Below are 26,250 nucleotides of genomic sequence, written 5' to 3'. Positions count from 1 at the left end.
TAGTGAGATGCAAGAACAGATTCAGAAGCATTTGAGGAGAGTGGGGGGAGACAAGAGGAAAGTGGTATTTTTCGGGAGATTAACCCTTTGTGAGCAATGGTATGGATTTGAGTGAGGAGAGACTAAACGCAAAAGGTTATTTTTAATGGGAGGGGATGAACAATAGGTTATAATTAAACAGACCTGGGTTCCAATCCCACCTCTACCACATGTAACTTTGGGCAAGTTTAGTTTTTTTTGAGCTTGGCTCCCCCAATCTGTAAGGAGATAATAACATTTACCTTAAAGGGTGGTTATAAGAATTTAATGATACATCAACTAGTTGAACTGTGTGGTGTTCGGTTTGGAATGAGACCCAGCATTCTCTGGAGAGGATTTTTCTTACGGAAAACACGTAAATTCACGGTCAAAGAAAGTCATTCTCTACCCAGGACGGCAGGTCAGGGCAATAGGGCAATAAGCACCATTGCTCAGCACAGCTCCCCCGGAGGACAGAGATACAGCTTCCAAAGGTGCACAAGGAGGAAAAACCCGGTACCTGCCCTAGACGGTTCGGCTCAGTGTTTAGAGCGTCACCCACGGACTAAAGGGTCCCGGGCTGGATTCCAGTCCAGGGCACGTACCTCGGTTGCAGGCTCGATCCCTGGCCCCAGTGGGGGCGCGTGCGGGAGGCAACCAATCAATGTCTTTCTCTCTCACTTCAATGTTTCTCTCCCTCTCTCCCCCCTTCCACTCTCTCTGAAAAGCCATGGAAAAAATATCCTCGGGTGAAGACTGAAAAACAAAACAAACAAAACAAAACCCTGTACTTGCTGCATCACAAAAGAAAGCAAGTCTCTCCAAACTGGAATTGGCCTACACAAGATGAGGTTAGCACCCAACCTTTAATACATGGGGTGGAGAACGGGCACCCTTCAGGGACGGGCTGCTTTCAACGCCCTCGGCGTCCTCACTGACACAACGCGGGTGACAGGTGAGCTAACACGGGCGCGTGCCTGGATGGGCGAGCACTGTGGGAGGCCGGCGCCTCACAGCAGCGGTCCTGAGTTCCAGAGTTAACTGTGCAGACGCAGATGCAGATTTCAGGCTCCAACAGGCACTGGTTCTATACCATTTCCATGCCTTATTTTCTCAGTGTTACCTGTATTTCTGATGCAGTAAGGCCACCTTTTGCGTTGCTTCTTCCAATACTTTTTCATCTTGTAGCCAGCCCTGAAGAAAACACACTGCTGAAAGCACATCAACAAGCCACCCAGGTTTCTCAGGCAGCATCGTTGCTGTTGGCTCTACCCAACTCTCATCACCATCAGTAGGGCTGGTATGAATTTGAGGGAGCCTTGCTTAAGCGCGTAATCATGATCTTTCTAAGGAATTATGCGGCTTCTGCTCAGGAGCCAAACACTTGCCCTGCCTTCTCAACGCATCCCAGAGAAAGTTTCCACTGAGTTCTTTCAGGCTGGTAACATCCACTGACCAGTTTCGAGTCCAGCACCGCAGTGACACCTGTGCATTCCCAGCTGGCTGTGCAGGTGCTCAGAAGAGCGTCCCTCCCTCAGCTGTCCCAGGGACAGCTTTCCTGCCAAGTCTACCAGCAGTGACTATAACAAAGTAGAAGGCAGTGTCTTTTTCTCATCTACTTTTTAAATTTCTGATGAGAAGCCAAATTTATTTCAACATAATTTTGTGAGGTTTCGAGCCTTCGGTTAAAAACAAAACCTTCTCCGTGGTTCCGCAGAAGCAGGGAATGAATCCCCCTTTCAGATTCATGTCCAAACATGAAACAAATGTCTGTGGCTCCGGCCCGGTGACTGCAGACCCTTCCGTTTCTGTGGCTTTACCACGACCAGGAAAAGTGTAACAGGAAAAGCACTTATACTTGAGTTGCCCAGAGGAGGGGAATGAATTTTTAACACTATTCCTGGACTTAATTTCAAGGAGAATTAAGGGTATGGAAATAAACTGTTTATAAAAAGGCCCAACATCACAAGGAGTCTTACTTACCACAGGGAATAAGGCATATTTCTGAAGGAAGTCCTGGGATTCATACTGATCAAAGTCACCAAAATCAGCTATACAGAATGACAAATAGTCACATGTCAATTACATTTAATTTGCATAGCAACACATGCATACCTAAATTCGATATGCAGTATACAGAAGGTGTGCTCATGATTCAGAAGTGAAATCTGCCTTACAGCTATAAAGTACATGTTTTAGAAAGTGTAGGTTTAACAAATATCTTTCTTAAAGCATTAGTCAGGTAGATTCATGTGTCTTGGCTTAGAAAAATGTCTATCAGTAAAGTGAAAAAATAAATTACGAACTTTACATGATCTCATTTTTATAATAAAAAAACAAACAAAACTACCCTATAATCATGTACGCTTACTTATGCACAGAAAAACGTCAGGAAGAAATCAAAGTGTTCATAGTAGATGTCACCTCTAGAGAGTGGAATCAGATCATCTGAGTATGTTACAGCAAGTTGCACTTGTTCAGAAATTTTTAATTGTTAAAAATAAATTGAGCGTTCGGCAAAAAGTTTATGAAAAACTAACTCTTAAAGCCAAAGATGACATTTAAGAAGATTCAAAGGAATATGGTTCCACGTGTGTCAGGCATTTGTCTATCTAAAAATGATAAGTGTCTCCATGCCTGTTAATATCTAAAGGAATTTTATTAATAATTCTTCTGATTAAATTTCAATTCCCACCCTAGCCTGTGTGGTTCAGTTGGTTGGGTGTCTTCCCATACACCAAAAGGTTGCTGGTTGATTCCTGGTCAGGGCACATGCCTAGGTTTGGGGCTGGATCCCCAGTAGAGGGTGTGCAGGAGGCAGCCGATGTGTGTTCTGCTCTCATATCGATGTTTCTCTCTCTTTCTCCCTCTCCCTTCCTCCCTCTCTAAAAATGAATTTTTTAAAATCTTAAAAAAAAGTTCAATTCCCCAGATTAAATGCCAGCTATCATTTGAAATAATGCCCCATCATAAGTCTTTCCAAAGTACATATATCCATGTTAATAGATTGCGTATGTGAAAAAATGACAGAATTAGACAATTCGAAAAAATACTTGAGAAATGTATAACTTTATCTATTATGACTGAACTTGCTCTATAATCCAGGAACAATGTTTAAGAAACCGAACAAACGATGTATGCCTAAAGTATAAGTGACCATAACCTCATCAACCTCACTGTCTGGCTGATCTTCCGTCCTAAAATATTAGCTAGCAGCAGATCAAGTCCTTGAACTAGAGAAATACATAGCATGTTAAATGCTGTGTGTGTGTGTGTGTGTGTGTGTGTGTGTGTGTTTTCTCACTTTTTGGTCTGTTTCTCTGTTGACATGATAACATGCTTATCCTTTCAGAAGTCTCACTTTATTGAAGCAATCCAAATTCATTTCCTTTGCCACAAGGAAACTCCTTAGATAACAGAATAATATTTTACTAACATATTAGCACTACTACAGAAAGTCAGTAACTTTAGGAGTGCCTTGCTGTTTTTGTTATAACACAGTTTTAATCTGAAAGATCTGTCACATTATCAATTGTCATTATTTACCTTGAACAGCTAAGCCTGCTAGCTGGATTGCTTGTTCTAATGTACAAGGAATGTTTCCTTCCAAGATATCTTTCTTCAGCTGCAGATAATACTGATACCTACAAAAAATGTCAATTTAAAAAAGTCAATATCAACATTACCTCCAATCGAGACAATGCATTTTACCATACTTTATTAGAGGAGCATAAACTAGTCAAATAAAACTTTATCCCAAGATAGTTTCAAAGAAAGACAAGAACATGCTTGGCCATATCTATACCTACACCTACACACTTACACACCTACACACACAATGTAATCAATTTATGAGAGACAGGAGGGGAGAGGGAGAGAGACATCGATGTGAGAATCACTTATCCCTAACTGTGTCTATTTCAAAGCTATAACCATGTAGAAGGCAACTGGTCATCTGCCTTATGCCCCATAAGACAGTCCCCACATATTCTTCTTGTTAGTTGGAGAAATAGACTCAATGGCCCATCTTTAAAAACTCCGACTAGTAACTTGGTAGCATTAGACTTTGCTTCCTCTGGTGGAAGGTCCCTAGCCCTGGAAAACAAAGCCCAGGGGAAAATGGTTCCTGATATTTCAGACCAGGCTTATATGAAAATATTTTTGGATGAAATCTCAAAAAGAATAGCTGCTAAATGCTTTCTTAATATTCTTGTAAAATGATTTACTTATTTTTACACTTTGGTTATGTGAAAACCATAACCAATGGTTACCAGGCCCAAGCTTTAGTCAAGCAGATCTAGGTTAAATTCCAGCTCTCCAAGTTAGCATTCTGCATGAATCTGAGCAAGTCATACATAACCTATGGGTTTAAACTCTCACCGTCAAAATGAGGATACTGTCATCCCTTCACAAGGTTGAACAGATTCGAGAAATATAAAGTTTTTAGCACAATACTAGAACATAGTTGGCACCCAATAAACCGTAACTATTATCATTATTATCAGCACTCATCTACTTTAAGCCAGTCCCCAGCATTTCATCTGCTATCACTTCTCATTTTGCTCAAGCTCCATGGTGAAGATTTATCCTGCCTTCTGCTGACTTATTCACTGAACAGGTGATCACTAGGGCCTATGATGCAATTGCCTCAAAAATGTATTTTTACAGTTTTGTATAAAAATCAGGATCCAAAGAAGGCCCACAGATTACATTTGACTGTTATTTCTAAAGTTCTCTTAATTTAAAAAAAGGTGGCTCCTCTTTATTTTCATGTTACTTATAGAAAAAATGATGTGATTTGTCATGTAGAATTTTCCACATTCTCAATTTGTCTGGTTGTACTCTCGTGGGGTCAATTTAGTATGTTCATCTATTCTCCAATTTTCCCTGTGAACTGGCTGTTAGATGGAGACAGTGTTGTCTAATAGAACTTCTGCAGAGGTGACAATGGTACATATCTGTGCTGTCCCGGAGGGTAGCCATCAGCCACATGTGGCTACTGAGTACTTACAATGTGGCGGGTGTGACTGAGGGCCCGGGAAAGGCCCCTTAAAGGAACGTGACGTAGCTGAGAGTAGAACCAGGTTTACGCTTCTGCTACCTGGACTGTGAATGCGATCGCTACACCATCTCCAGGATTCTTCGACTGTGAGGTTACCCAGTGAATGGAAAGGACATGCTGCGAAGGGTGGAACAGTAAGAGCGAGCAAGGGCCCTTGCAGACTTGGTGGAGCTGTCACATAAGCTCTGCTTGGCTGCCCTCCGGAGAAGCTAGGGGTACTTAGGGGTTTTGTTCCATACAGTCACACTTAATCCTCACTGATGCCACCTCTCTCTCAGGTTCTTCCGCACCTAGTTAACGGGTCATCCTGCTGGCTGAGCCCACCAGGCCTGCTCTCCCAGCCCTCCCGCAGCCGAGGCCTTGGTTCAGGTCCGCGTCCTACACTGACGCCAGATCACGGCGCGTCCGTTCCTAGCCCGTCTCCTGCCTGTAGAGTTGCCACCTCCAACCGACCTTCTGTGATGGCTGATCTTTGTGAAAAGCAAATTTCACCCGTCCTGTTAGACATCCCGTCCTGGTAAAATTCAAAACTGTCTTTCCTCATTGTACCATGACTTTATGACTAGAACACTCCTATTTTTCAAATCTCCTCTCCCCTGTTTCGGTATATCTGAAATTCCCTAAAAACATCAGTCCTCCGACTTGGCACAAGCTATTCCCTCTGATTTGAAAGTTTCTTCTAAAGTCAACTGAAAAGTCAACTTCTTTACCTTCCTGTTCATGTTCCCCAACCTCCCCCCCTAGGAATCCAATGCTTTAATTAAGCATGTATTATCATAATATACCATAAGTGTTTATTTACATGGACTGTCAGCTTCGGACTGTGAGTAACTCCTCCAGGGCAGGATTAAAGCCGGTTCACTTGTATATCTTCCTCCCACAGTAACCAATATATCCTTACATCATACCGTATCATACCTTCAGTAAATGCTTACATGAACGAGTCAACATGATCAGCTGCTTTTTTCCTCCCGGCTTCTCCTCTTTCATATTTATTTTATCTCTCAGATCTGTTTTATAGTCAGTGCATATTTATCCCTACTACCTAATTCTTGCTTCTTTGGTTTTCCATCTTCCTCCAATAATTAACTGGCAAACTCAGTACTTAAAAAGAACATTGCACAAACACGAGGCAGTACCAGGTCCTTACTATCTGCGGGCACTGTGTTAGATACTGTGCGAAAGGTAAAGCTAAAGAAAACATGGGTTTAAAATCTTTAAAAAAATGATAAGATATGTACACAAATAACTATAATGAAAGGCTGTGGCAACTGCCATCTTGTCACAAGTATAAGCAAATTCTAGAACAGTCTGGAGAAGGCAAAGCTCATTCCAGCCTGGGGGTTACAGAAGCTTCACGGAGGAGGTGCCTTTTGAACAAAAATTCAGAAGATTCCAGTACATAAATATGACAGAAAGATCTGGGACTCAAAGATCAAAAGGCATGAGGCAGTTCAGGGCAGTGGGAGTGGTCCAGCTTGACTCAAAAGTTATGTTCAACATGTTAAAAAGGTAAGCTGGTGGTTGGTTTGAGAACTTTGACAGGCAGGCTCAAGAAGCCAAATTTCATTCCTTGATTTTTGGTTTTGTGTGTCTTCAAGGAAAGGAAATGAATATTTAGTTCCTCCATCCCACTCCTCAGTATGATCTTCCCGTTCTGCCTCTGCCCCTGCCCCTTTTCAGTGCACTTATTAGCCAACATTTTCGGGCCTTCACCCCTCCCAGCTCCCCTGCTCCCCCTCCCACTGCAGTCAGAGGACAGGAATCCTGCTGCACAATTTCTTGAAGAAGGAAGACAGATTATGTGACTCATCTTTTTTTTAATTTCCTCTCCCGTTTCATTGTTAGGAAGGTCAGAAATAAATCAACAAAAGCATTAAAGGTGACATAAGTACAGGGAGAGTTCACAGTCGGGGAGACGCGTCTTCCCCCTGAATCACTCCTTTGTGCCTGGTGAAGCCATAACTCACGCACCACCCAGTGAGGCCTCTGACACACCGCATACCAGAGCATACCAGAGCCTCCGCGTAACACTGCAGCTGAGAAAGTGGGGCGGGAGGGCAAAGTTCACGCTTACCTCCCGACTGCAGGCTTGGTTTCACTTTTTCAGTCCCACTAGATCATTTCCTGAAAACACACAGCCTGGAGTTTCTCACCTGGTGATCTCCTGCTGCAGCTGTGACACCGAAGGTACATAAAACACGACTCCGAAGTAGACGGTGGGTTCCAGGGCGTATTTGTCCAGCTGCTTCTTCAGGGGCTTTTCCAAGTCCACCCACCGGCGCTGATGCTGCTTGTTGTAGTACCAGAGGCTGAAGTAAGTGACCTGGAAAGAGGGAAGGTCACTGAAGGAGGCAGGGATGTGCACAAGGGTTTCTATACTCTAATTGCTCTAATCCATGACCTGGGACCAAGTGACAGCAGTCTCCTATTGCTTCGCTTCTCAGAAAGGGACAATAGCAAAACCTGAAGGGGAAAAAAAAGAGTCAAGACCTATCTATATCTAGATACTCGTATTTAGGGAGAAAAAGAGGCGAAAAGTCAACTACTCGTGCAAACTATTTCTTAAACTTTGCACACAAAAAAATGCCTTCATGGCCTAGATATCAGAATGTAGAGGGTGCTATGAAATTTTCCATACAGTTTTTTAAAAAAAAACATATACTAAAAGAAATGTTTAGTTTTTAAATTATTGAAATACTAAATTGATTAGAATTAATATTTTATAATAAACATAACTGGGGTCCTACCTAGTAGAATTCTGAATAGACAGTGTTCATCTAACCTTTCACTACTCTCAGTTTTGGCTCCTATAAATAAATAAGTTCATGTAAATACTGTAAATTCTAGTAATACTAATGCAATTGCAAAACTGCAACAAATCTTGGCCTCCAAAAGTTCATTGGATACAAACTTAGAGCAACTATAATGCCATGGAGGTAAATTCTCTCTCTCTAATTCCCTCTCTCTCTCTCTCCCTCTCTCACACACACACAAACACGAAAGAAAAGTGATACCTAAAGCAGTAAAATAACTTAAGTGTATTACTCAGAGGTTTTTAAAAAATGCCCAGGCATTTAGATCTCACTTGCTGTGTAATGAATCTATTCAGGTAAATCAATACTAGCACTGGGCTTGTTCAACCTGAAAGGGCATTAATGTACTTAAGGACTGAAATGACAGCCTTGGGTCACTGCTAATATTTACCTCTTTCCAATCAATTTACAGTCAAGGTAACTGCAAAAATCACTGCTTTGTTCTAACAGCGACACAATTAAACAGAACTTTACACGATGATGAAAATATTCTACATCTGCGCTCTCCAATACAGCAGCCACTAGCCACGTGTGGCTAATGAGCACTCGGGATGGAGGCTAGTGCAGATGAGGAACTGAATTTTTAATGTTATTTAAATATTTTGTGCAGAAGGTACTTTTTAAAATTTTATTTTTCAAGAGCGTTTAAGAAAACCCATAGCTAACATCATACTCAACAGTGAAAGACCGAAAGCTTTCTCCCTAAGATCAGGAACAAGACAAGCATGCCTATGTTCACCACTGCTATTCTTCACTGTATGGGAAATTCTAACCAGGCAAATACATGAAATAAAGGCATCCAGACTGGAAAGGAAGAAGTAAAACTGTCTCTACACACAGAAGACATGATCCTGTATATTTTAAAAAATCCCAAAGGTTCCCTCACCAAAACAAAACTACTAGAGCTAATAAATTCAGCAAAATTGCAGGGTATGAGATCAACATGCAAAAATCAGTATGGATTCTGTAAACCAGGAATGAAGAATTCAAAAAGAAAATTAAGAAAACAGTTCTATTTATAATAGCACCCAAAAGTATAAACATCTAGAAATAAATTTAACCAAGGAGGTGAAAATGCTTTAATACTGAACAATACAAAACATTGCTGAAAGAAATTAAATGGAAAGGCATACCATATACATGGATTGAGCACTTAATGTTGCTAAGAAAGCAAGGCTACCCAAAGGGATCTACAGATTCAAATGCAATCCCTATCAAAATTCCAACAGCTGTTTTTACAGAAATGGAGAAGCCGATTCTCTAATGCATATGGAATTGCAAGAGGCCCTGAAGAGCCAAAACGATATTGAAAAAGAACAAAGTTGGAGGACTCACACTTTCTGATTTTAAAACTTACTACAAAGCTACCTTAATTAAAATAGTAAGGTAGTGGTATAAGGAGAGACATAGAGACCAATGTTATAGAATGGAGTCCAGAAATGAAGCCACACATCTATGTCAACTGTTAGGCAAGAATGCCAAGATCACTCAGTGGAGAAATAACAGTCTCTTCAACAAATTGTTCTAGAACAACTGAAGTTAGGCCCCTACACTTCACACCATATATATGTAATTCAAGCTGGATCAACAACCTAAATATAAAAACTATAAACTCTCTAGAAGAAAACGTAAGTCTTCACGACCTTGAAATGGATTCTTAGATATGACACCAAAAGCTTGCACAACAAAGGAAAAACGGATACATTTCATTTCATAAAAATTAAAAAGCGTGTGCATCAAAGGACCAAATCAAGAAAGTAAAAAGGCAAACTATACAGACTGGGGGAAAATATCTGCAAATCATATTCTAGTATCTAGAATATATAAAGAACTCTTATAAAACAACAAAAGGACAACTCAATTTTAAAAAGGGCAAAGGACTTGAATATTTACCCAAGGAACATATACAAATGGCCAACAAGCACATAACACATGCTTCACATCATTAGTCATTCGGCAAATGCAACTCAGAACCACAGTGAGATACCACTCCACACACATTAGGATGTGAAGAAATTGAAACCCTTGTACATTGTCAGTGGGAATGTGAAATGGTTTGGCCACAGTGGAAAACAGTTTGGGGTTCCTCAAAAGTTAAACATATAATCATCATATGAACCAGCAATTCTACTCCTAGATATATACCCAAAAGAACTGAAAACAGGTACTCAAATACACATATTAGCATGCTCATAGCAGCACTATTTGTAAGAGCCAGAGATGGAAACAACTCAAATGTCCATTAGTAAATGAGAAGTTCAACAGATTGTGGAATACACGTACAATGGAATATTATTCAGCCATAAAAAAGCAACACTGATACATACCACAATGTCGATGATTTGCAAAAAACATTATACTAAGAGAAAGAAGTCAGGTACAAAAGGTCACATATTGTATGATTTCATTCAAACAAAAGATCCAGTATAGATTTATCCTGAGCAACAGAAAGTAGACCGATGGTTGAGGGGTGAGGGGGTTGGGAGGAATGGGGAGTAACTGCTTAACTGGTACAAGCCTTCCATTTAGGGTAATGAAAATGTTTTGAAACTAGATAGAGGTGTTGTGAACATACTAAATCACTGCATAGTTTACTTTAAAATCATTAATTTTTTGTTATGTGAATTTCATCTCAAAAAAAGATTTTTTTTAAAGATCAGAAACACTCACAATTAAAATCAAGTACAGAATTTTAAAGCTTTCCTTTTAAATGTTTAAATAGGTCAAATTCAGTTTGTTGTTAAACAGTCTAAGGAAAAAGATGAGCCAGAAATAGACGAGCCTAGCCATGAGTGAACTGTATTTTCTGCTTCCTAATATCTATACTTAGGTCTTCCTTTATTTAGTTAGGATACACCAGGAAATTTTTTTTTAATACAAAAACCTTAGTACAGATAGGCTCCCTTTGTGCCTTAAATTTTGACTCTTACCAGTCATTATTTTGTCTAGGATAGTTTCCCAGAATCACGTGTCTTCTCTTCCTTGAATCCAAATCTTCTGGGTTAGGCATGCCCTGTACTGTTTATGGGCTTGGTTTAATTGTAGTAAAAATTTTCCCATGAACCAGCCTTTAATTACTGGCTTTCAGACGATGCCTCCCACCACTCCTCTAACTTTCCGGTAATCTTCGCTAATAAGAGTCCACGTGGCTTCTTTTTCTCCACAGCTTTGTCTACTATCACTCATGACCAAATCAAGCTGACTAGACCTGTGGGAAACTCATGCCAACAGAAGCCTCTAAATAACCGAATCTTCTAGCATCCTCTAGAACAATTCTCAACTATCATTCAACAGATTTTTGCGGAACTTCTTCATAGTGAGATACTTTTACATTCACCATTTCTTTCCTATTTTGTTCTGAACAAACATGTTAGCAGCTTTACTAAAACTATTCGATGATTTCTTCATTTTTGCTTAAAATTTTACTAGCTCCTCTCCTAAAATTGTACAGAAAACTGTGCCTGCTACATAAGCTACAGGAAAAACAGAAGTTACGCAGTTATAAAACTCGGCTTCTTTACAGACACAATAGGGTTGGTTTACTTTAAACGAACCAACATTTACTCAGAGAACAAAGTGATTTGGTAACTAAGCTTTCTGTGCAGAGGATAAGATAGTTACACATTTTTGAGCTTGAGTCAAAGGTGTGTCCCAAATCACAGTTGTCTAAAGAGATATCAATTATTGTAGGCAGGTCCAAATCCTGCCAGAATGTAAACCCTTTCCTAAACCCCAAGTCATTTCTTGTCTAATTATTTCAAGAGTCTTTTTAGTTGTACTATTTTTAAGGCAGAGCAGAAGGACACACAAATTAGCTGGAGGGTTTTTTAAGCCACTGATGCACTGAGTTTGATAAAACTTAATCCCATATAAAATTGCAACTACAATTTTATCCTGGTGCTTTTCTTAGACTAGGCAGAAGCCAGAAGATATTTCGTCAGGAATGAGATGAGGAGATAGCACTAGATAAAGCCTATCCCAGGCAGAGATCATCTAACAAGGGTAGTTAACAAGTATTAACCTAATTCAAGCCCAGAGCTTACCTCTACACTGAGTCTGCCATAAATAATGAAGCACTGTACCTCTTCCTTTCGACAGATACATGGTGGTCGCCTTGCCTCAAAGCTGACAATAGTTTTTCCTTTTCTGTTTAATTTCAATCCATTTTCTTGTGTCCTTGGTCAGAGAGTATATTATCTGTTTTATAGTCAAGGTGATAATTAATATACAATATCACTAATCCCTAGCGCATATGAGGACTCAAGAACGTAACAATGAAAAGTGCATCTTCATCTTCTAATTATACTGAAACTTTTATTGAACTGAAGCACAAGTAACTGATGTCCCCAAATAACCAGATTTTGTTGCCGTTGTAACATTCCATTTCCAGGAAAAAAAAAGTCAAACGATAAGTGAACTTCAGGGATTTATTAAAAGAAAGTCCAAGGCATAAACTAGAATCACTACCTATATAGACGCTGCTCATATCTTTTCTATTCACTATCCTGAACAGTAAGATGCTATGAAGAACACAATGATCCCAAAACACAGTGAGAACATTCTTCAAAAAATATATATTATGTTGTACTTCCTAAGAAAAATAGGCTGCTGTCTTAGGAAGATTCATCTATTCATTCAATGAATTCTGACTGAACACCTACTATGTGTCAAATGCTGGCAGGGACACAACATTGAAGGAAAAAACACAATTCCTGCCCATGTGTAGCTTACACTCAGTAGGGAAAGAAAGACAAGCAAAATATATGGGAGGCCAAATACTAGTAAGTGCTACACAGAAAGACATTCAATTATAAAGTTAAAACAATACTGACACGCCCAGCTGGTGTGGCTCAGAGGTTGAGCGTCGACCTAGGATCCAGGCAGTTGCAGTTCGATTCCTGGTCAGGGCATGCCCGGGTTGTGGCTCGATCCCCAGTCGGGGGTGTGCAGGAGGCAGCCGATCAATGACTTTCCCATCACTGATGTTTCTCTCTCTCTCTCTCTGTCTCTCCCTTCCTCTCTCTGAAATCAATAAAGACATATTTTAAAAAAAAACAAAAAACTGACATGTTTTTAAAGGCTAAGCTAGGATTAAATGGAAAATGTTAGCATATACATTTTACTACCCAAAAACAATAGAAATAACCCAGATGTTACTGCACAGTTTCAATACCAAGGCTGGCGTGCCCTGACTTGTACTACCACATAGAAGGTCGTTTTCTTTAGGACCCACAGGACTGAGGGTGAACCAAGCCTCCCGTCCTTGAAGCATTTTAGCATCCAGTTTGTTGTATTACAGGGCCATTTCTGACATCCCATTCCAACAAATGAATCCGGTTTCTCTTTATTCAAATCTTCTGAACTTGGGCCTTTGGGTGATTAGCTAATTCATAAATGTCTACATTTTAGGGCAATGGATAAATAGCAACTGTTCTCTTTTTATTGATAAGAGAGTGAAAAGATAACCTCGGTCTCATTTGGCCTATACTCCAGTTTTTACGTTTCAATTAATTCACAGGAAAAAATTTTTTTCATGTTTTCTTGAACTCGAGTCTTGGTTCTTCTTTCCATCTTGTCCTACCATAGATGTTGAGTAGTGTAAGCAGTATTTTTAGAAGTCATAACTGCACAATGTAAAAATAAAGGGTTAAACTGAATATATTTAGAAATAGCTGCTTATTTTTCACTTGTCGGGTTAAAATTACAGCTGTTTCATGTGCCTCAGAAGTGGTTAAGATGTGGAAACCATGGATGGCCATAAAGAGATAAAGGGAATTAGAAAGAGGATTTTGGACCTATAAATGAATATGGCCCTTAACTCATTTTAAGAAAGAATCTAGTCAAAGTTAATTTCTATTGCCTGAAAGAGTATTATCCAACATATTTTCCACTGCCCTAAAAAATACAGTCGCTTCACTGTTCTTAAATTAGTATTGCTATGAAAGATCCGAGGATTATAAAATCAAGTAAATTACTTTTGAGGTTAAAATGCTAAACGGACACACATGAAGAAACTCCTAGACTTCTGTTGCCAAAAACTATGCCGTTTTCTTCATTAATCAAAGTTTGCAAATCATGGTTTCACCATAGGTGAAATAACTCTCTTCCCCACATATTTACAAGGTGGTCTTCTAGTTATAGCAAATACACAATCGTTCCAAGAAAACAGTAAAATTGTTTCCTTTTCTAATGTAAAAAAAAGCTATTATTCCCTTTTTATTAATGATATAAAGTTCCATTTAACAAAGGGCACACTCACGGTTTTAATGGATTTCCTTTTAAACTATGTTCCTCACTGAGAACCAAGGCATGGAGGGTAATAACTCAGAAACACTCAATATTTTTTAATTGTTTAAGTACCATAATACCAGTTACATTTTATTCCAACAAGTGCTATTTAAAAATACATAAAACTAGGCATTTTCATTATATTTAAAAGTCGAATAGGATGGACTGGCATAAGTATATATGTACTACCAAGAACAATAGGAATTACCCACTATTCATTATCCTATAACCAATTACCCTCTATTCAAGGAATATAATGATAAAAGTCTTACTGAAATTTCTAGAGAAAAAAAAAAACAGACAATAAAGGTTAAATGATCAAATCATGACCTGCAAAAGAGAAATTGAAAGTGGGACAATTTATAGCGGCCTTGTTCTCACGCCAGTAATTCACAGGTGGTAGCACGGGAACACTCTGGCGGTGTCGCCTGCTGTGGCAGGTGGAAGTGCGCCTGCGTGCACAGCAGCTAAATCCAAGTGATCCAGCTCCATCAGGAAAGGCAGCAAGAACTGCAACAGCTCACTGGTTCTCCCGGGTTTTCCTGTTTGGACGCACACTGTGGCTCTGGAAGGCCCCAAGTTCATCCAACAGCAGTGCAACCAGATATTGCTTTGGAAAATCTCTCAGAAGGGAACTCTCTAGGGGTGAATTCTGTCAGCCTGATGCTTTGACTTTGCCAGGGAACAAGCTCACAAAAGGCCTCCCATCAACCAGCTCTGCCCCAGCACACCTGGCATTCCCAACGGTGTCTTGCTGGCTAATTACGATTCATCTTCCCTCTCACACTTATCTTTCTTAGCCTGATGTGACCTTAAAAACATTTTAAGCAAGATAATAAATTGTACTAATTAAAATACGTGATAACAAATATCTTAAGAGTACTTAACACAATCGTCACCAGCCCTAGCTGATTTTGCTCAGTGGCTAGAGCATTGGCCTGTGGACTGAAGGGTCCCAGGTTCGATTCCAGCCAAGGGCACATACCTCGGTTGCAGGCTTGATCCCTGGCCCCAGTTGGGGCACATGTAGGAGGCAACCAATCAATGTGTCTCTCACATCGATGCCTCTTTCTCTCTTTCTCTCTCTCTCCCTCCCCCCTCCCCCTTCCACTCTCTGAAAAGCAATGGAAAAAATATCCTCAGGTGAGGATTAGAAAACACACACAAAGACATAATCTCCATCAGATTTGGGAGGCTGCAATGTACCAGGCTGTCTTTAAGGGAACCACCTCCATGGCAGGACACCTGTCACTCACCCCAGGCTATGTAATGGGAAGAAAGATGCCCCATCAAGGAACCAGAAGAACTACTCCAGTTGTTGTTCTTGCCATGTAACCATGAGTAAGTTATTTAACACCTCTGAGTCTCAGTTTACTCATCTGTAAAACAGAGATGAATAGAACATTGCCTCACTCATAGGATTGCTGAGGATAACCAAACTCTGCGAGAAAGAGAGAGGATGTTATAGCGAATATCTTAATTCTCAGTGGTGTAACTGAATTTAATTGGCTGACATATACCAACAGTTTGGAAGGAGACTAGACTTTGGGTGGTAAGCACACCTAGAGTATACAGATGTCATATTATAAAGTGGTAATCCTGAAATTTATATAATGTTATGAACCAATGTTACCCCAATATCTTTAGTAAAAAATTTTAATGTAATAATAATACCAAGTCAGTTTTCTTCAATCCATTTTTTCCTCAGTAAATCATGCCAACTACAGAACAAATTTACATGATGAAAAAGAAAATGGAAATATCTAAAGAAAAAAAACTTTGCACTAAGAAACAAACAAATAAACAAAAACCAGAGTTGACAGTTAACAAGTGCCTTGTGTCAGGAACTCCCTTTGGTCTGGACACTGCCATCTGATCCATCACTGAGATGGTGGGAGGAAGAAGGCAGTCAGTCACACTCAGGGTCAAATTAAGCACATGCGAAGCACCTAGTACAGTGGTTATCATTAGCTATCCTTCTTGCTATCACGTGCAACCATATCACATCTGAAAGACACAAAATCCATGGTTTCTTTGATCACACAGGTATTGCAGGGGTTTGAACCCAAGTTCATCTGGCACCCAAACTCTACCTTGTTGCCTATAAAACCCCGCTCTGTCTACAGCAGTTGAACTCAATTTGCTGAAAATTCACTTGACATTAAAAGTAATTTGGCAAGTCAAAGTCTGAGTCACCTAAATAATTGTAACAAGACTAAGCAACGACAAGTTGTTTTATATTCACAAAGAAAATGAGTTGCTGTCACACAGCATGAAGGTACTTGTATACTGTCTTACCCAGCTCAGTGTAAGCTTGTTTAAAATAGCACAATCACTTAGTCCTATTTGTAAATCTAAATACTGCACAGTTTCAGAGATCTCATCTGGGCAATCTACTATAGAAAGTCCCACAAACCCTCGATAGAAAAGTTATTTCTACCACATGCTGCTACTTCCCATACAAAATTTGTGGCATGCATAGTTTCTTCCAGTGAAATTAGCATCTTATGCTAATCCTTAAAATTTTTATATCCTCCCAGTTTATTAAATGCTAAATCGAAATGACATTAATTATGAACAAACTGCTTGAGAAATCAAATAGGAAAATATTTGCAAAACCAGATGTTCTGTATCAGTATGATATGATTTCAAATCCACTTGTTTATGACAAAAATTGAAGTTGTTTTCAAGAGTGAAGTTGTTTTGATCTAAGAGCATAGTTGTTTTTATGAGTAAAGTTGTTTTGATATAAGAGTGAGGCACCCTGGCTGGGTAGCTCAGTTGGTTAGAGAGTTGTTCTGAGGCCCCAAGGTTGGGGGTTCAATCCCTGGTCAGGGCATATACAAGACTCAACCAATGACTGCGTAAATAAGTGGAACAAATCAATGTCTCTCTCCCTCTAAAATCAATTAAAAAACCATTTTTTTAAAAGAGTGAGGTGAGCTCTCTCATCTGTTGTAGTTGATAAGCGCTCAGGAAGAAGCTTAGCTGCTGAGGGACTCCACTGGGGCTTATGGATAAGAATACATGAAGAAGCAACTATGACAGGAGACATTTAGATTATAAATACCAAGAGTTTGTGAGGGCTATTTGAGAATGTTTGGTCTGGGCAAGGCTACCCTATGCTGATCTAAATAGCTCTCCAAAGACCTTTGGGGAATTAGCTCCTGCCCTGGCAAAGGTGACTCCTACCAGCAGCGGCAAAAGCTGTGCGGGGGCCCCACAAAGAAGAACATCGTGCAGTTGACCCCGAGCCTTCATTCCCCAGCAATGTGCTCTGGCAACAAGACTTTTCCTGGTGTGCTGGCCGCTAGGCGTCAGCTCTCGGTGGGCCAAGCTGAGTGCCAACCCGTAAAAGGTACATGTCAACTGAAGTCAGGCTTTATTCCTCTCGCCTCCCCTTGCCTGGAGCAACAGTATAATCAATCATTGCTCTGGAGTATGTTATTTCCTTATGGACTTATTAAGAGACACTATCCTGCATGCTACTAGCTTGTGAAATTTCACAGTGAACCTGTGTTAAATAAATTGCTGGCAAAGACAAACTCGGTCTTGGAGCATAATTTTGACCCCCAAAACAAGACGCCAGCATCCTGCGAAGAAGGTTGTATGAGCAAAGGCCTCGTCAATAGAAAGAAAAAAAAGTCATGTTCAGGTAGGGTGTGTATCTGACAAGAAGAATGTAATACAAGGCTCAATGACTGGCCGGGGGATTTGGTAAATGCATAAGGGAAGCAGGCGTCATCCATTCATTCACTGAAGAACTGTCACATGCCTACTGCTTGACTGCCTGGTGGGCACAAAGGTGCCATCTGGTACGGAAGACAGACGTAGATCTATGGTCAGAGGCACGATGGAGTCCCACTCACAGCCTTTCCTTCTTGAAAGGAGTTAGGAGTGTTTTGTCCTTAACAAGTAAGTTGTCCCAGAGAGGAAAGGAGTAACCCAATTGCCCTTTCCGGAGATCTGGAGGTGAGCACCATTCAAAAAGGGCATTTGTGGGAGAAGGGGGAAGGGAGTATACTTCAGAGGCAAGCTATTTTCTTAAAAATATGAAGGTCTTGAATTGCTCACCAAGATTCCATCCTACCAGCACCTTCACTCCAGAGAAAGATTAGGGGACAAACTGTTAAACCAAGAGAAGGGACGCCTGCTTCATCCAAGAGGCTTCTAGGCCACAGCCAGAGCTCACAGAGGGACTGAGAGAGGGGGATATGCAGGAACCACCTGAAACTGGATGCAGAACTGCGTTTCCATCAGATTCTCAAAGGGCTGCGTGAGCCGCCTAACTTAAAAAGTCAGAGTTCAAGCAGAAGTCTGACAGGTATAGACTCAGATTCTGGTTCTTCTGCTTATTAGCTATGCGACCACCCAGACTAGTGGAGCAAATTACCTAGTTGTTCAGGACCTTGGTTTCTTCCTTTAGAAAGATAACGCCTAACTCATTGTGGGGCTTAAACCAGATAAGGCATGTTAAGCTTCCAGCATAACAATGCTCATCCACCCAGAAGGAGGGCCGCAGAAACCGGCTCAAGCTTCTAGTATTATGAGGAATGAAATCTGAAACCATATGTACTAAGGACAATGACAGAACTTAGAGCCCCCGAAACACCATCAGTTCCCCATGCCTGCGATTTTGTAACTCAGCTCACAAACCTCCTCTGAGGAGCAAATTCGCCCTTAATTCCAAGTGGTCATGGGCCTACACTATCTTGGCAGATTGCTGGGGAGAGATTCAAGGACACCTCTAATTCTCTCAATACTGAGAATAACATCTTGAACTGTTAGCCTTTACGTTTATTAGAAATGAGGTGAATTTAAAAAAAAAAAAAAAGTAAAGAGGCGGCTCCATTTCTTGAAGTAAAGAGGATTCCAAATTCTGTATTAACTTGCATGATGCTACACCATTTATTCTAAAACTGCATGCTATCTCCATATGTATAATTCCTCTGTTTATCTATGTGGTTGGCTCCTAATTATCTAGACCGAATGAGAAAAGTAACAGGTAATCTAGAAATAAGGCGAAATCCTTGCGCATTCATAATCGGCTTTGGACTTTGGAAAGCCTCCTTTATCTAGGGGAAGAGGTCAATCTAAGATTTATACTTGCTTCAGATGGTTCGATAGATCTAACTAAAAATATCTACTGACCCATGCCTATGTGGCAATCTTATCGGTTTTATAACATACATACCTGAATTAATGACTGCCAGCCCGAAAGGTTAAAATGTTTGCAGGTAATTACACTTCTGCCTTACACATATTTCAGCTATTTTTAGAGTCCAAATGAAAACAGCTCGTACAGAAGGAAACGCGCATGAAATTCTTGAGGTCTACTCAGGTAACAGTCAAGATAAGGTCAGTGGATATTTGGAATACCTGAGACACTTAATTTAAAATAAAACACTCTGGTGGCCAAGAACACTTTCTAAAGTTGCGCTTGAGAGGAATGGCTTGCGTTATATGCTCGATTCCTCTCCGTTCCAACAAATCCCTTAGCCAAAAAGCTTTCCCATCGGCCAGAAAGCACTATGAGACCAATCTGTTCAAAGTTCAGCCAAGTTGACACTCCCTTGCAACAGCAATCTTATCTCAGGGGCTTGTTAAAACTAGATCGTTTTCTAAATGTTTCAAAAGAATCCCCAAAGTGAAAAATAAAATAAAAATCGAAAGGGAAAAGTGCTTTTCAACCTATGTTCAGAACTTTGTAAATGTTCAACTTTCTCCAGGAAATAAAATCATACAGTGAATAAAGGCTGATTAAACTGAATTGCTACCCATGCTTATCAATCTAAATTTTTTTAAAAAGAGCCTTAATTTCTAAACTAAGCAGACATTTATTCAGCAACTATGTACCGTAAGGTACGAGGCCCTAGTCCAGACAGTGGTGCCAGAACAGTCCTACTCGGATGGAGATTATGCTCTAAAGAAAAAAACTTCTGTGTGATGCACTTCAAACACAATTTAAGAAGCATTTCCTGAAGATCTGTGATAAACCGCAACACAGTAACCAAATAGCAAAGCCTATCATTATAATTTTGAAATGAGAGGCCACAGTAAGAACTTCTAAATTTTGCTAGACTTTCCCCCTTATTCAACAAAATGCTTTGGAGGTCATTTTAGGAAGGGCTGTGTATTGACCTCAACTTCCCAACTGTGGTTATTTATACGTGCCGTGTACGCAGACACCAATGAGGACCTGCCTCCCCTCTACCAACACAGGACACTCAGAAATGGCTGAAAGAAAAACTGCCCTCTAAAATTTAAGGTATAAAACTAACACACAAAAATCATACCAAAAGCATGAAAAAAGCTGTCTTCAAAAGGCTTTCAGGGTTTTATAACTTCCCTGTTTCCTAACCAGAGGTTTGAAAATTTAAAAACTCCAACCACATGTAAATTCAAGCTGAACAAGGACTTTAAGACCAAGGAAGGCTCTCTGTAAATAAGAGATTGCAATGAATTTAATTAAAACCCATGACAGCATGATAAAAATGTGATTATCAAACATAATATAAGATTTTAAAAGAATTCCTGGAAAGACATACCCTTAAAGAAAAAATATAAACCTGAATCCAAAATTTCATAAAAACTTTTTTTTTTTTAATCCTAGGGGTTAGGTGAAGGGCAAGAGGGAAGAAATAGGCTAATAGAGAAGTAAAAACCTACCGAAGCTCTGTTTTTTGAGGGCAGTGACACTGTACAAATTAATTTCATCTGGCATGACATAGAGGCTCAAAATACGACTGCTAATTTACAGTGGTATGCTAAAAATGTAGCCCGTTAGTAATGGAAGAAGTGGCACTATACTTGTTTGTGCTATAAGGACATTTTATAAACAAGCCTGTATTCTCTTAGTAAAGGGAAGAAACAGAGATATTTTACAAAAGAAAAGAGTTAATTTGAAGAAAAGTGGGTCAGTCACCACCACACAGAAATGGGAGTCACAAACAGTAACAGTTACTGAGAGTTTCCTAAATACCAGGTCCTCTGCTAAATGTTTTACCGTTTAACGTGAATCCTCACAACCACCAAGTAGATCGTGTTCTTAGTCTCAATTTAGAGATAAGAAACAGCGGATTTGGGAAATTACGTAATTTGCCCAAGGTCACACAACTACTCAGTGGCAGATCTGGGGTCCTGGGGTCCAAACCCAGGTGTTTCTTATTCAGCTGGCAAATGTCTTAATCATGCTGTAAACAGTCTTCTCGAGAGGCAAACAGAAGCAGTGCCACCTAATCACTGCCCAGAAAAGCTACCCAGACTCAAAGGAACTTGTCTGGTCCGGGAGGCAGTACCACTCTCCTTATGAAGATATGTAAGGTTTTCAGGGCAGCCTCTGTTCTCTGATTTCAAGCTCACCAAGTTCTGGCTCCCAAGGGGCCTGCCTACAGGGAGATCGTGGCACACGTCCTCGAAGCCCTTGGCAGTTCCATAGCTCCTCGTTAATTACTGAACTTGCATCCGGTTTTACTGGGGTGACAGGGATCTCACTCCCTGCAGCGTTGGTTTTTAAGTCTGACCTATAGACTGTGCCGATGCTGTTAAGGTAATAATGCCCCGTGGGAGTGGCTGTGCCCGACTGACATCCCCTTGTCTTGCCACCCCCACCAAACCCCTATAACATATGCTTACAATACTGGAGAGAAAATTTCCTAATTGCCCTTAAATTCTATAAAATCTCACACAGCCTCTCTTGAAAGTGTTGTGAAACTCAGAATGAATGATATGCAGAGAATTTTGACAGCTCTGAGAGGCTGTTGCTATAATAAACAGCAATGTTTTCCTATGAGGATAACTGTTTTCCCCTTTTTAAAGGTCACTTTCCATAGTTCAAATATGGAGAATTTAGAAAACAGTTAACAACCTAAGTCAACTAAATTGAATGTAAGCATATTAACCTTTGTTTTTAGGCTCTTCTTGTATTATAAAATATCTCAGACCAAATAAATAAATAAAACTAAAAAACAAATATCATATACCTAAACATTCAGCTTAAAAAGTAAAATACTACTGATATAGTTGAAGCCTCTGGATACAGTGTTATAAGGGTATTATCCTGTAGCTCTTGTAATTGTCATAATAAAAGTGAAATGGTATTCAATTAAGCAAGAAAAGCAAAGACTTTTTCTCCCCCAATTTAAATTTGGGCAGTAGCAAAGTTTATCAGCCAAATCGACATACTACGATAATTCTGAGTTTGCTTGGTGGGAGAACAGTCAAATACAACTTACCAATATGTCTTGGTATGAATCTTATAAATGATGTATGGACACAAGCTTAGAACAGGTGTTGCTGACTCAGGTTATTTCTGAACAGTCATTCAGTACGATTAGCCTTGGGGCTTGAGCCATCTGTTTACACGCTACAGAGCAAAGCTTCTGAAGCTTTGAAACCAAAGATTTGCTTATACACATACAAACTAAGTTCCTAATGATGACTGCCATTAAATGCTGGAAATGGTGGGACAGCCTGTGCAGGGGCAAGACATTTTCTAGGGGGTCACATCTGCTCCCTCTCAAAGCATTCTACACCCTTCTGTTAAAAATCATTATAAACCCACAGCTGCGTGAAGTTGCTGCTTCCTGAGTGTGATAACCTCAAATACAGGACAGCAGGTTCTCTGGACTTCTTGACGAACAGAGAATGAAGGTAAGAACTGAGGGTTCAGTTCAACCTGTATTTACTGAGCGCATTCCATGCCTGGTATTATGGGTACAAAAATAAATTAACCAGTCTCTCAAGATGTTGACTCTGTAGAGGTGGTAGGCAGACCTGGTGCAGGAGGAAGAAATTACAGGAAAAAGAAACCAAAATAAGAGAAAAGGAAAAATGTGTGAGGAAAGTAAAAACGATGCCATAAATGCAAGGCAACAGGAGGCCAAGCTCTTCTGGGTTACTTTCTCCTCCTAGGACTGCTCCCCATCCTCTGTTCAACCCTGAGGGTCTGCTACATCTTTTTCTCTCCTGGACAGCCTCCTACCCTCTCCCAGCTTTGATTAATTAACTGACCTTAGCTGATGATTCCAAAATCTCTTTTCTCCAGCCTGGATTCTCACCTGAGCTCCAGATCCACACAGGCCTCTGCCCGCTCGACATCTCAATTGGAATCTTAAAGTAGATACTTTCAGACTGAACTCATCACAAACCTCTCTGTATCTCCCCCAAACCTAATCTTCCTTTTATGTTTCCTCTCTCAGCTATAGCCTCCACCTTTTACTGGAAACCTAAGTTTCAAGCTGGACCCCCGGCCAGCCCTTCCGCCAACACTCAGGAGATAGGTCCTGAATACCTCTAGATTCCACCCACTTCTCTCCAAATCCAAATCCAAGTGACCACCATCTGTACCACAATTACTCCTTTCTAATCAATCCCCAGAGGGCTCACTCTTCACAAACACCAATCATATACCACACCCCTGTTTAAACACCCTTCGCTAACTTTTACCCTACTGCTTTCAGGACAAGCCCAAACCCTTTAACAAAACCCCCTGCATTACACGGCCCCTGCTCTCAGACTTTCCTCTCCCCACTTCAGGCTCCAGGTAGGTCACCTGCCTCATGTCTTTGGGTCCTGTTCAGTTCCTTTTTTCAGGGTTGGGGAACATCTGACCAGCGGGCCATACACTGCCCACAAAATCACTTGGTCTGGGCCCTGCCAAGGCAGCCACAGGCAGGACAGGACTCGAAATTCAATAAATCTAGGAGATTTTCATAGCTAATTTTTAAGTCGATGATTTTGTATGGCCCGAGAATGACGTTATAAATATCCAAATGGTCCCTGGTAGAAAAATGTTCCCCACTCTTGCTTTACTGGGACAGTCTTTTCTAACCCCTAATAGAACCACCCTGCTCAGATATCCTTCAGGTTCCAGCTCAGACATCACTTGCCCTGGGAAGCTTTCCCTTTACTGCCCCACCCTATTGTCTACAGCACCCTCCACTTCCCATATCCTAGCACAGACCAGGACTCTCTTCTTACTGGTATCAACACTAGGGTAAGCTCCTAATACATATGTGCTTGGCACTTAAGTCTTCAATACTGAATCATCCAATGATTGGATGGTCACCAGGGGCACAGTTTATCTATTGCTGACTCTAATAAACTACAACATCGGGGCATTTCCAGTTAGGAAGTGGTTATGTGGAATAACCAGTTTCTCCACCTTTCTCTTAATCTACAACCAGTGGGCCAAAGTATGGAAGGGTCCTAGGTCTAATTACAGCCCTATTCTTCACAGGCCTTACTTAGCATTTTCAATTTAAGGCACTACGTGGATACTTACGGACTCTACAACTTCCTACTGACTAGATGAGGGGTTTTCCAGGGCAAACCTCCCTATGATTACTACGACAGACTAGTTATTAGAGCTTGGCTTTACAAGCACATTAAATCACACAATCCCCCTGAGGGATCAGCACCCCTGTTATCCCCATGGTTCAGATGAGGAAACTGGAGTGCAGAGAGGTCACATAACTTGCCCAAGGTTAAACCACCACAATCCAAACTCAGGCAATATGTCTCTAGAATCTTGGCCTGGCCTGCGGAAGACCCTGAATGCGGAATGAATGAATGAAGTCCATACACTGTCCTAGATCAGGATGATCACCATTTGGGATTATACTAGAAAAAGGAAAGTTGATCGTCCAATACGCATTCATATTTGATTCTGAATTACGTCTTGGGAGAACACATAAACATTTTAAAAACTGGGGCACTGTTCATCCTCCTAGTGGATACCCCCGAGGAAAGACCTCTTGTTCTGTATCTATTGCTTCCTCATGGGGCTGTGGGCTTGCAGGCTGAACTCAGATACCGTGGCCAGGGCCATGCCTTGCCCACGCAGGGCCAGCGCAGGTGACAGTGACTGAGGAGTAAGGCGACAAGCCGGCGGCCTTGTTTGCGGCTTACCTCCCGCAGCTCCAGCCTCTGGGCCACAGCCTCCAGGCTCTCCTGGCCCGTGCTCTCCACGGACAGCGTGAACTCCACGAACTCGTTATTGAGCAGCTGGATCCGGGCAACCAGGCAGCTCTTGCTGGACACCGTGTAGCGCCGGGTGCGTTTCAGCTTCAATCCAAAGGGCAGTGGCATCTTCTTCTCTTTTCAAGAGTGGCGGGGTGAAGAGGGACAAGCACCGCGGCGGACGCGGGGCGGTGCCCGGGGGGCGGGGCGAGGCTCCCGGTCCTGCCCGGGGTGCGGCACAGTCGCAGGCTGCTCACCCCGCGGCCGCTGCCATCAAACCGCGGCGGAGAATCCACGCGCCAGGTGCGGGGGGCATCCACGCCGGCGCTGCGGGGAGAGGGACACGGTCACACGGGAGCGGCAACTCTGGACTTGGCCTTTTTTAAAAAAATAAACATCGATAGAGCTATAGCCAAAGAACAAGCGTTCTCTCCCCTCTGGGAAGAGAAGGCACGGCCAGGGCTCGGGAGGCCGTGGGCGGCTGCATCCCCGCTGCCCCGGCCCTGGGCCAGGAGGCCGCCCCTCACTCGCCCTGCAGACGGGGCGGCAGTGCCAGGACTACAGGAGAGCAGCCTGGCACCATAAGCCAAGGGGGGCAGCTAGCACGAAGCGGCCCTGTTTCTATTTTGTTGGGGTTTTTTTCATAGTTAACTCTCTTTGGCTCCCCCAATACTCCAAACGTGAGGGTCTTGAGTCCCCAGGTGAGTTGACTGCAAAGCGCCTCCGAAAGAGCTACTACGTGCAAGCCTCAGCCCCCCGAAAGGCAAACTCGCCCTGAGCGCAAAGGGGAGGAGTGACCCCCTCCCCACCTACAGCAGCTGTGGGTTCAAACGAGGTGACGCGCTCAACAAGCATTTGTAGAACCCGCTCGGCTGTGCAGTGACGTCACCAAGCTGGCTGATTTCTAAACAAATCATAAAAGACCCCACACATGCTTGTTATCGGATTACTACGCGGCGCGTCCCAGCTCTGCAGGGCGCCGCCCGGCCCCGCGCGTGGGGCGCCCCAAGAGGCGGCGGCCCTTCGCCTAAGCGACGCCCAGCGCAGCAGAGGCGGCCGAGGGCTTAACCATCCAGGGTTAACGGGGGGCGGACGGGGTTCAGC

The 26,250-nt window shown here is 41.6% G+C and overlaps 1 protein-coding gene across 1 annotated transcript in view; it reads right to left on the bottom strand.

Annotated features, from left to right (window-relative positions):
• The window catches only part of PTPN21 (protein tyrosine phosphatase non-receptor type 21), a 47,650-nt gene extending 22,312 nt beyond the window's left edge, over window positions 1–25,338 (bottom strand). The window contains exons 1-5 of the mRNA XM_016210114.2: window positions 25,096–25,338; window positions 7,237–7,406; window positions 3,565–3,662; window positions 2,002–2,069; window positions 1,142–1,212 (exon numbers count right to left, since the gene is read on the bottom strand). Coding sequence (XP_016065600.2) covers window positions 1,142–1,212; window positions 2,002–2,069; window positions 3,565–3,662; window positions 7,237–7,406; window positions 25,096–25,275 — 587 coding nt within the window. The 5' untranslated portion in view covers window positions 25,276–25,338. The remainder of the gene's footprint in view (window positions 1–1,141; window positions 1,213–2,001; window positions 2,070–3,564; window positions 3,663–7,236; window positions 7,407–25,095) is intronic.
• Between the last annotated feature and the right edge of the window lie 912 nt (window positions 25,339–26,250).

The sequence above is a fragment of the Miniopterus natalensis genome, chromosome 1, assembly GCF_054644295.1.
Source record: "Miniopterus natalensis isolate mMinNat1 chromosome 1, mMinNat1.hap1, whole genome shotgun sequence".
Classification (NCBI taxonomy): Eukaryota; Metazoa; Chordata; class Mammalia; order Chiroptera; family Miniopteridae; genus Miniopterus; species Miniopterus natalensis.
Note: the sequence above shows the minus strand (reverse complement) of the source record. Positions and strands in the feature narration are given on the sequence as shown.